The sequence below is a fragment of the Corylus avellana genome, chromosome 1, assembly GCF_965113065.1.
Source record: "Corylus avellana chromosome 1, dhCorAvel1.hap1.2, whole genome shotgun sequence".
In the NCBI taxonomy this organism is placed as follows: Eukaryota; Viridiplantae; Streptophyta; class Magnoliopsida; order Fagales; family Betulaceae; genus Corylus; species Corylus avellana.
The window spans coordinates 38,356,174-38,368,525 of NC_142490.1; the positions used below are offsets into that span (position 1 = coordinate 38,356,174).

Here is a 12,352-nt window from a genome sequence, read left to right on the forward strand (position 1 = left end):
AAATTCTCTATAGTCCCACTTGTACAGTTGTATGGTCCAAAAGTGACTGGTAAAGCAGTTAGTCCGAACAAAGACCCTAAGCACTAAGCAGATTCTTTTGCCATTCACCAACTCTCTTTATTTATTTTTTATTATTATTATTTCTACCAACTCTCTTTATTTATTTCTTCCTTCTTTTTTTTTTTTCTCTCATTTTTGGTGATCCAAAAGACCTGATTAGCAGTACCTTCTTTACTATAACTTGTTATTTATTAAGATAATCCCATATATAATATATTTTTGTACTATTTTTTTAATTTAATTTTATAGTTATAAATAAGATATAAGCAGAGGGCAAATGAATGCATGAAAACTCCTCTAGGGCACGGCATTTTGTTCAACACTCTTCCCCTATCGCTGTCTCCTTTACATTATACGCATTCAACAGTCTTTTTCTCTTTTTTCTCCAGTCTCCACTTGCATGTACTTAGCTTGTCAGACCCACCACTTCTAGCTAGTTTCAACAGTATTCCAAATGACATCTACTAAATCAGCATATACACCCACTCCGGCGGTGGTTCAACGATAGGAAGAAAATTTTCAAAGTGATAAGGCATGTATTAAGGTGAGAATTCAAGTCTCGAAATGAGATTCTTTAATTCTATTATTATTAACCAGCCACCTTGGAATTTATTGATGTTCTGTAAGAACTAAGTCGGGTTGTGGGTCAGCCATACTTGAGGGATTTGCACTTATGATCACAAAGTAATGCTACAAGTCACTCATGTGCCTTTTTAAGAATGATGTGATTATTAAAATTATCATTGAACTTGTGATTAATCATTATTGAATTTTGATTAAAAAGTAATTTTAAAAGCCACGTCATTATTAAAAGAACACAAAAAAAAAAAACTATTAGAATTACTCATAATCACATCCTAACAAAGAAAGTTTTCTTCCAATCCAATATATTAATTAGCTAACATGTGTTCGTACTCATATAAGTTCTACCCAAATACATATACTAAATTTACATGCGTTTTTTGAAAATCACACGAGCTATTACAAATCTACGTAAAAACACACGTCAACTTAATAGACTAGATTAATCCGTGCTCATGTATAAGTTCTACCCAAATACATTTCCCACGAGAGAAAGCGAGTGACAAATTCAAACTGATCTAAACTAAAAATTCTCCAATAGCAAACAAACTTCTTATTTTTTAAATAAATCTCATCTAACATCATTGATCGAAGAGTTTGTTAAAAATATAAATTAAATGATTAAACTGATTTTTTCTTACCGATAATTAAACAAAGTTGAAAAAGACCTATTTTTGAAACTTGTTGCTTGCAATTAGAGATATGTCACAGAAGTCAGTGTCCAACCACAATCGAAGCAATCAAAATTTAGCACTGTAGAATCATTTTCACATCAAAAAAGCAATGGGAATGCATCATGACAACTATGGTTTTTGAGTGGAATACCCATTAGGCAACGGCTAGATGAATGTTGACAATAGTGCCAGGGACAAATTAGCGTACAAAATTGACTACTAGACCAATAGAAATAAACGTGTCAACATGTTCTATTGCACCACTACGCACTATAATCATATTCCAAATTTTTGACTCAACATCTTCTAGTAAAAGGGTCCCCCCCGGCTGAAAAATACGTAACTTGGAAAAATCCACATGCACAGGGGTATAATGGGTATCACGTCTAAAAAATCCAAAAACAAAAAGCAAAGAAAAAACAAGGGAATAAAGCAAAAAAAGAAAAGAAAAGAAAGAAATAATACGATTAAAAAGAAAAGGGAAAAAGAAAAAGAAAAAGATTAGCTATACCAAAAAGAAAAGAAAAAGGATAAATGATTGGAACCCTCACATAAGAGACAAGCAATAAGTGGGATTCTCTGTCCTCTTTGGTCATCTCAACCTCACCGACCCCACTTTTTCTTTTTTTTTTTCTTTAATTTATGCATATACATCACAAATAAAAAATAAAAATTCAGAAATAAAATCCACGCGCGGCCAAAGCGCGTGCGAACCCAACGCCTCAAAAACAAGCAACACGTAAGCTTACGTTGTGCGCGCGCTTTGGAAATAGCGTCGGGGAGGGTGGAAAAGGGTTGAAGCGCCGACAAGGCGAGGCGAAGTGAGTCGACTCAGCTCAAGTCCAGCGTTGAAGGGGTGGGGTGTATGTCCTTGAGTAGGCCCAGGACCTGTTGCATTGTGGGCCTCTTCCCCGGTGACTCGGCCGTACACAAGTACCCGACTCGGAGGCTCTCCACCATCTCGCCCACCGAGTCGTCCCCTCCAACTCGCAGCCTCGGGTCCAGCGCGTCCGAACCCAGCCCTTCCCTCACCAGCCTCCGGACCCACACAACTGTCTCCGCGGACCCCGTCCTCCCCGTCAGCAGCTCCATCAGCACCACCCCGAAACAGTACACGTCCGTCTCCGTGCTACAGTTCCCGATATCCGAGTCTCGCATCCCGATATTTTGGAACCCGAAATCCGCGATTCGCGCCTCGAAATTGTCGGAGAGCAAGATGTTGGAAGCCACCAGGTGGCCGTGGACCACGGGCTTGGACCCGGCGTTGTGGTGGAGATACGCCAGCCCACGCGCCACCCCCACGGCAATGCGGTGGCGCGTGAGCCAGAGCAATTTCTCCGGAGAGCAGAGATGGGACCCAGTGGAGTTTTGGATCTCCCACATGTCTCCGCTCCAGTCCTCCACGTTTGGCTCCCCGGTTGGCAGCTCCTGGAGCCACCGGAGCAAGTCACCGTTGGACATGAACTCGTACAACACCAGCTTCTCTTTCCCTAGAAAACCAAAACCAAACAAAACAAAAAAAGATATTTAATACGAATTTTGAATTTTCATTTATTGCATTAATCTCAGACCGTCCAAATGGGAAGAATCTCTATGTAATCTAATCATGGCCTGTGCTAGATTTACGTGACGATGTGCATACGGAGTACGACAGTACTGAACACAATAAAACCCGTGAGGCCGATTTAATAAGGTTGGTCAGAGACTCGTAGAGCTCCAAAATTTCGAAAATAAATTAAATAAAAAATGGGAACTGTAGAGTACAGTACCTGCAATGCAGTAACCGGAGAGAGGTAAGAGGTTGGGGTGTTTAAGCCGGGAAAGGTGCTCGAACAAGGAAACGGCGTCGCGGTGATCAACGTCCCTGGCGTTGTCGAGGACCTTGATGGCCACGTGGAGCTCTCCGGGAAGTATGGCTCTGTAGACAGGCCCACACCTGCCCTCCGCCAGCTGGGACTCCTTGCCGAAGTGTGACGTGGCGGCGATCAGGTCCTTGAAGGTAAGATTGATCAGGGGCTTCTCGAACATCACCACTGGGGCCGACGTTGGTTCTCTGATGTCGGCCACCCATGATGTTCCTGATTCGGTCTCGAATGAGAACGGCCCTGATTTCTCGTACTTGAACGGCAGTTGGACGGGTTTGGAGATTGCCCATTTGCTCTTTCTTGCCACTGTTTTCCTTCTGTACAACAAACCTATACAAATCGCCATGAAAGCAAGAACAACTGCAGATGCACATGATAGGCCTACAACCAGAGGCTTCTTGCTCGTGGTTTTGGATTTGGGTTTTCTAGTACTATCGTGTTTGTTTATGGGGTGGTACTGTTTTCGGAGGGGTCTGTGAGGCGGAATATGAGGCGTTTTTGATGCATTCAAACTGGAAGTCCCGGAATGGATGAACGCCGATTTGCCAAATTTCCGGTAAGTGGCCGGGTCAATCAGTCCGGTGAAGTTGTTAAGCGAAATGTTCAAGAACTTAACGCCGCGGAGTGGAGGGAAATCGGAAGAGAAATTACCGTTCATGGAGTTGTTGGACAAGTCTAAATACTTCAATGATGGAAGAAACGAAATCGGTTTGACATTGCCGGAAATTTTGCAGTTTGAAATATCGAGCTTCTCTAGCTTGGTGAGATTGGCTAACCCAGAAGGAAGAGTACCGAGACTGTTACGAGAAAGGTCAAGAATTCTGATCTTCCGAAATACAGAGAGCCGAACCAGATTGGTGAACCTGTTGGTTGACAAATTGAGCACCTGAACCGATGAGAATGAACTGTTTGATCCGACAACGGTCCCTCCGAACCGGTTCCTGGACAGATTAATGTCTTTCAAGCTCGGACGGGACCAAAACCAACTCGGAACAGAGCCTTCCAGGGAGTTCCCAGAGAGATCAAGACTCTGAAGCTGCGACATGTTCCTGAAATACATCCATGAGATGCTCCCGCTCAGATTTCTGGACGGAAGCTTTATCTCCGTAATAGGAGGCCTTGAGCAGTTCGAATCTGCAGAATGAAACCAAGCAACATTGAATCCATAGACCGATTTGAAAGCCTTTGACACCAGCTCTTGGTCTCCACTGTTGCATGCAGCTTCCGCCAGCGCAACCGCAGAAAACAAAGCGAAAAACACGCAAAAAGTCTTCATTTCAAGCTCCGCGGTTTTTCAAATTTTCTCACTCGCATTCTTGGGGAGACACAGAGCAGCTAGCCAGAGAGCATGAAATGGCAGGAGAAAGGACTCGTTCTTTGGTTTTATTTAGTGTGGGTAGGAGGTAACGGCGTTAACTTTAACGGAGCGTGAGCAAACAAGCTGTGGTGGAGCAGGCCGCAGAGCATGTGACAATGGAATTTGCAAATCAGGTGGCGTTGACTGGCGAACGTCAACAGTGATAACTCTTGACTTCAAATAAATATCACCGGCTGGTGGTGGTGCGGTGATTGCGAAGATTTTTACTGTAAAATATTTTGGAATTTTTTGGTTGATTTCTTGGAAATGGATTCGGGCATGGCGCGGGAAGCGCGTCAATGGGTCATGAAATTTTCTAAAAGTTAGCCCCAAATAGAATTCAAGTTGAGCTCAGCTCAAAAAGTGCTCTGCACTCTGCACCACCAAATCTTTGTCTTTTAAGGATGGGTCGGTCAAGTATATCGGGTTAAAATTGACCAATATAGTTGTATACTTATGTTACAATATATCTGAATCCGACACACGATATAACGGTTGATAATTTTTCATATGACTCACATTTTTTATATGAACGCAACACAAAATTAACGAGTTTGAATTAAAAAGACTGGCCTGTTTAATTAAAATGAAAAAGCTTTTAATAAATTCCTGAGTCAACGCATGAAAATAAAAAAGACCCTAAACTTTTTTTTTCCTGAAATTTTAGTCCCTAAGTTAATTGAAAAGATGTCATAAGCCATTCCGTTACATTTTCTTCAAAATATCTAATGTCCGTCATTCAACCTCAAAACTCACCGTTTTGAATTAAAAAGACTGGCTTATTTAATTAAAGGGAAAGTTTCTAATAAATTCCTGAGTCAACACATAAAAACAAAAAAGACCCTAAACCTTTTTTTTTTTTTTTTTATGAATTTTTAGTCTCTAAGTCAATTAAAAAGATGTTATAAACCCTTAAGTTACATTTTCTTCAAAATGTCTAATGTTCGTCATTCAACCTCAAAACAAAAAAGCTGATGTGGAATGGCTTAGGACATCTTTTCGATTGACTCAAGGACTAAAAATTTTTTAAAAAAAAATGTCAAGGTTTTTAGGTTTTTTTTTTTTTTTTTTTTTTTTTCACGCATTGATTCAGGAATTTATTAGAAACTTTTCCATAATCAAATTAACTTATATAATTCTATACTTGTATTTTTATACGCGCAAACTTAAATTGTCGACCTTGACTAATGGTTCAACCATACATTGTGGTTAAGAGGAAGAAAAAAAAGAGTATGATATTGTGTTGGCCGGGCATTACCTAATATTCCATATGCTTCTCACTCCTCTAGACTACCCTTTTAGCTTTTGTTTGTTTCGTAGGAAACATTTTTCCAGTCGTCCCAATTTCCCAAATGAAATCCGAGTCGTGGCAAAGATCAAGTATATTCTCCACCGCGTGAAGCCCTCCACTACACATACAAAAAACATAAAATGTAAACTGGATTTACTGAGGTGACAATGAACATTTTGATTCTGGTTTTGCTTTTGCATTTTATTGCTCAACTTCTTACAAATGTATTCTTCTGTATAATGTTTGTCGTTTGTTGCATACTACCATGTTATTATGTGAACAAAAAAAGAAAAAGAAAAAAGAAATAGCATTAATTTGAAAAAGAAGGGGTAATAAATTGTTATCTTATTGATATAGGTTTGTTAAAAATCTTTTTGGCTTGAATTTTTTATTATTATTATTTTTTTAATTCTTTTACTATAGTACTTAATCATGAGATTTAATAAGCTCACTATATTTGTTATAGGGTCATGGAATCACAACTCTATTTTAAAAGAGAAGTAAAAGGTAGATTGTTATTTGATTGTCATATAACTCGAATGACATATCAGTAAAAATCGACCCTAAAAAAAAAATTTACAAGCTTTTACTGATTTAAATGTTAATTTTTTTTTGTAAACCATTACAAAATACATAACAATTGAAGCTAATGATTAAAAATAGAGATTATAAAGGTGCTTGTGGACCTCAAAAAGAGATAATCATGAGTTAATTAAGTGATAATCATTGCTCCAATAACTATTAATGAAGCTGCTCCATTCAAGTTTCAGTGTAGCCTTTTGTCAAAGAATTTTTCTTTTTTCCTTTTTTTTTTTACATGTTTTGTCAAAGAAAGTTATACTTTATGTACAATGACTCCTTGATAAGACGCGTGAAGAATACAAAGAAAAAAAAAATTTCTTGCTTGGAAGAGTCAAGCAATAAGCATATATATAATTTATTTTTATTTGTAAGTAGCATATATATATATATATATATATATATATATATATATATATATATATAATTGATTTAGGTCATGGGATGCAGATGCAACGACCTTGACCTGCATTCAAGTCAAGAACCACCATGGAAAACTAAACAAAATGTTCTTCCTTCAAGACATAATGGATGACCTCTATTTTTATGCACATGATGGAACCACCATGGAAACTTCACTTAATTTTTTATTTTTTTTTTTTATTTGTTTTACTTTTTTATCACTTTTACGATTACTCTCCTAAAAGTTTAAAAAATTCTCAATTTTAGTTATCAAACTTTTAATTTTTTTGCAATGTTAACCTTCTATTAGATTTTTCCATTAAATCCTAACGGAGGAGTTTCAAAATTACCCCCCTCCCCAAAAAAAAAAAGAAAAAAAAATGCAAAGATTCAGGCATTTGTCAAGATTTAACCACGACTTTTCTTTTTCTTTTTTCTTTTTAAAGAAAAAGAAAAAGAAAATTGACATGTAAAAGGGAAAAGGGGACCATCATTTTGACAACCTTAAACAAACAGAAGTAGGGTGCAAAACCTAATATAAAAGTAGATGTGATAAAAATAATCCAATGGATTTGGAGGGTGGCAAGTGACCCGTTCCACAATCTCCTTTTGGTTTGTGGGCATGCGACCTGCCGTGACACGTGATTTTTGGCTTAATCTCATTTGTATTATATTCTTTTTTGTTAATTTAAATGTATGTTTGAATTCTTTGAGGGGTAAGTTAAGTGGATCGTATCAACTAACCCACATAAATCCAAACCAGCATTCCAATAGAATGACAGGTGATCAGATTAATAACTATTAAAAGAACAAGGAAAAGACTATGACTAAGCCTATGCTTGTAAGCGTGTTTTAAGACGTATTCGAATGGAAGAGATAATGTGAGATCGTATAAGAATGCTTCTAAAACTAAGATGAAAAACAGTCTACTTATATAGAATATATGTCTGAAAATTGGCACTGTGCGACACTTTCAAAGCATTTTGGCTATGAAATGAGGACAAAACTAAGCTAATCTCAAAAATACAATTAGTAAAAGGCTAAAAAGAGAAAATAAAAGGGAATTAGATAGCAAGAATGACCAAAAGAGCATCACCCTCCAGTTGAAAATTGCCACAGCCCATGGAAGCAGCCATCCGAGAAGCTAGAATAATGATATAGGGACTAGAATTCTCCCAAACATGATGTGTCATTTAAAATCACCAATAAATCAAAATTCAATAATGATCATCTTAAATTCAAAGGTGATTTTAAAAGTCACGTCACATTTAGGAGGACTATAGGAAGCTTATAGTCCTCCTAATATCATAACTCGAGAAGCTAAGAGACTGCAGCTGGGGTGGTAGGTTTTTATCAAATCTAGTATAAACAAGATGAAGTTGGGAGAAAGTCAACGTATTCTCATTAGAATGAATGAATGAACATCAGTTACATTATATATTCTGTTGCAATATAATGAAAACAGAGTATGCTGAATTACATACGGCTAGTTAAGCTTAATAACAAACTTAATTAACTCGTAACTACAATAACAAATTTAAAGTCCACGTCACTTTGTATTGTCAACATCAACATCACAGTTAGGTAGCAATTGTGATTTGCTGTTAGCTTTAACCTACTCCCACCCCCTCAATGAAGATTAATTTAGCTCGAAAATTTCAGAGCTTGGCTCGTAGCTCGACAATTCGAACTTTACGAGCTTTGATTAGGATTCAGAGGCCTAATCTCCTCTTTCTTTGATTTGTGGAGATGGGAGGAATGAGAGTCCATGTGCCATGGTGGAGGAGGGCATCAAACTTGTTGTTCATTGCATCACACCAGGCGGGGTGCTTGGACGCTTGGGAGTAGCAGGTGGGTTCGACCTCGTCGGGGCTGGTAGTGGCAAGGATCACTTTCGGAAGCGGGTAGTGAATGAGACCGTTTGGGAGAGACTTGGGCTTGAAAATGTTGTTCTTGGACTGAGTTTGCATTGCATGTCCTGGTTGAGGCATGGGAGATGCTGAGGCTGGGGAGGACACTAGAACCTGCAAAGAGTTAGAAAAAGAACTAGTGTTAGTAAGGGTAGGTGTGTGAGATGTAAGAGGGGATGGCGGGTGATAAGTGCTAAAATATTCATATTTTAGCCTCTTAATTTACACTTATTAATTTCTTAGTTTTGTTATTTTGTGCTATTTTATTTTATTTTATTTTTTTTTTTTGTGTTTTCTAAGTTTTTGTAGGTCATAGAAGAAAATGAAGTATTTTTGGAAGTCTCGGGCTTAAAGGACAAAATTGGGAAAAAGTTAGAAGTATTGGATCAAGTAGAAGCACCCAGAGGCAGTGCGCTCGAGTGCACTACACCTAGGCTAGAGCGCATCTGCGCTTGAGCGTCCATCACCAGAGATCGATCGTAGGTGTGCGATCGAGCGCACTCGGACGCTGGAGAATATTCAGACACACGACAAGACTCATTTTCCTTCCCAAACTTGGATTTCCAAGTCCTAGTTGTAATAGGACCTAGACCTCCGAATTTCCTAGGATTACTAGGGCTTCTAGGACTCTCATAAGCCCTATAAATAGACCTTTAAGCCTCATAACTCAAGATACCATTCAATAGACAAATTTTTATAAGCTTGCTTGGAGAGGGGAATTTGGAGGCTACTTCTAGGAGTGGTTTTTAGTTCTTTCTTTTCCCTTTATTTTAATTATGTGTAAATAAATACTTTAGTAGGGCTAGATTGAAGCCCTAATTATGTTTCTCTAATATTTCAATATTGCCGCATTTGTGATAATCATATTGTGATGCTTAACTTGATTAATTCATATTTTATCGAATTCCTCATATAAATGTCCCTGATCAACATATGCATGTGGTATGGATTAGTTATTTAAGTCAATTTGGATGATCGAGTCTTAGGCTTAATAGAGTGACAAAAGAATCTCCTAACGGGTTCTTGGGTTAATCAACATAAAAAATCGGGAGTAGACACTCATGCCCTAGGTTTCATGTATTTGTCGATTTTCACAAATTTATGATTTCTTAAAGAACAACTTAGTAGACACCCATGCTAAATCCTTTAAGAAAGAAAAGAATTAGAGTAGACACGCATGCTTAATTCGTTACTTAGGAAAATCAATAGCTTAAGGAGTAGACACCCATGCCCTTAGGTTGGCAAATATTAGGTATTCTTGATATGATTGGAACATTGACATATTGTTATATTATTGAGCATGATTAGTGATGGATATCAAAGCCCTACCTTTTCATTTAACTTTATTTATTTTTATAATATCAATTTCGTGACAAAGTTGATATTTTAATTTAGAAAATAAATTCTAAGCAAAATCAACAATTTCCGTGGGAATGATCGCATACTTGCACCATATACTATTGTTTTGATCTTGTGCACTTGCGAGTTAAGACGTACCAAATATTCACCTATTAATTTAGGTGGGTATTTGGCACAACAAGTTTTTGGCGCCGTTGCCGGGGATTGTTTAATTTTGTTCCGTTCTGCAGCGGTGCCATCGAGATCACTGCTGCAGGGCGATCAAGCGCAAAATTAGAGCACCAACCAATGCGATCGAGCGCATTATCAGACAACACCTACGTTCCAGCACTTTAGGCAGTTTGTGAGTCTTTTTTTTTTTTTTTTTTTTTTTCTTTTGTTATTTAATTTTCTTTTTGTGTTTTACTCATGTGGGGAAACATTCCAACACCCCATGAACCATGTTCATATTGCCATAACCCTTATCACCATGTTAGAGACTGTCCTTCAACAAGACAATTTTCTAACTATTCTTATGGGCATATGAACACCTCATTATCTAGACCGGGGGACAACGGCTATTTTAATTCCTATAACCCAACATGGGGCCAACAATCCAATTTCTCATGGCAAGCTCAAGTTTCTAGAAATTCTGCTCCACAATTTCATAAACCACACCATCAATAATCTCCGCAGTTTTATGGTCAATCATACTCCTTTCTTAGCCACACTAAGGCCAATATGCAGCTGCTGGAATACATTGCCAAATTAGAAGCATACCAAGAGGAGCTATCTCCTATCTATTGGCCTCCACAATACAAAGAAGAGGAGCCATCTCCCATATATGATCATTCATATTCTTGTCTTAGCCCCAGTCTATGGCAATCCATTTTCAAAATAGAAGCTCATGAAGAGGAACCATCTCCCATCAATTGGTCTCAACATTAACATGAAGAGGAGCCATCTCCAATCGATTGGCCTCAACAATATCAAGAAGAACCACCTCCTCCGAAGAGTTTTGCCTTAGAAGAAGCGTGTTATGCCTTAGAAGAAGCAAGTTCTGCCTTAAAAGAAGCGTTGTCAATTTTTTAACAATTATTTGAAAGGATGGAGGCTCACCATAAACAAAAAGCCAATATCTTCAAAGAAGAAGAAGAAGAGTGCTAAAGTCAGTTTGTGACCACTCTTCATGGATATTATATGGAGGAAGAGAGTATTTGCTATCATGAAAAGGAGTCACCTCCCATCTATTGGCTTCAACAATACCAAGAAGAAGAGTGCCAAAGTCAATTGATGGCCAATCCTAATGGACACTACATGGAGGATGAGTGCACTTATTATCATAAGCAAGCTATCACCACATGTGTGAGTTAAGAAGTGGTTAAAAATCAAGTGGAAGAAAGGAAGGAGGAACAAATTGAAGTTCCACAAGAGTCACATCGTTAAGAAGAAGAGAGCACTGAAACTTCTTCAACATTAGTTCTTATTCCTAAAACACCAAAAAGCTAGTAAAGCAATCTGTTAGATCTACCATATGAGCTAACTGAGGACACTAAGATGGAAAAACTCCCTGAAAATTCTTCTTATATTATTACAGTTCATGATTCCCTTCTAGCTGAGAAATTGTTTGAGAAGACTCAGAGTGGTCCACCCCGATTTATAGACATTTGGAATCACCCTGTAATAAGAAAATTCCATTCTCTTTGGTGCAAAAGAAGAAAAGACTGGTGCTTCAAGTTTAAGAGGAGGACAACAGTTTGGCTGAAGATGTTAAACTTAGCGCTCATGGGAGGCACCACCACAGCATACCATTTTTATTTATTTCTTTCTTTGTTTTTATTTTATTTTCATTTTATTTTGTTTTTGTTTTCTATTATTATTTTAGTGTTTTGTTTTTCAGGAACAAGTGTGATTGCGTTCAAGTTTAAGGGTGTATAATGAGTCATGCCAGTCTAGATAGTTTTCTCCATCTGCCAGGTGAGATGTTTTCATGCTATACACACATTAGGGACAATGTGTAATTAAGTTTGGGGGAATGGAAGACACTTACACATGCTTTGTCTCAGTTTTTTTTTAAAAAAAACATGTTCATGATTGTCTTAAATTTTTGGTTGATCAGAAAAAATTGTGATTTGATTTCATTGGTGAGCTTAAAATTTTGAATACAGATATGATGATAGAGTTTTTAAGTTTGGTTACTTACTTTAGGCATTTGAGAATTCACATGTTTGATCTAATCTACATAAGCACATTAGCACATAATTTGTGGGGGTATGACATAAGAATTTGATGTG

The 12,352-nt window shown here is 37.7% G+C and overlaps 1 protein-coding gene across 1 annotated transcript; it reads right to left on the reverse strand.

Annotated features, from left to right (window-relative positions):
• Positions 1–1,801: 1,801 nt before the first annotated feature.
• MEE62 (Leucine-rich repeat protein kinase family protein) lies at positions 1,802–4,807 on the reverse strand. Its single transcript, XM_059584404.2, has 2 exons — positions 3,086–4,807; positions 1,802–2,806 (listed from the first exon to the last, which is right to left on the reverse strand). Exons 1-2 carry the CDS (start codon positions 4,455–4,457, stop codon positions 2,148–2,150), a joined length of 2,031 nt encoding a protein of 676 aa, XP_059440387.2. The 5' UTR covers positions 4,458–4,807; the 3' UTR covers positions 1,802–2,147.
• Positions 4,808–12,352: the final 7,545 nt, after the last annotated feature.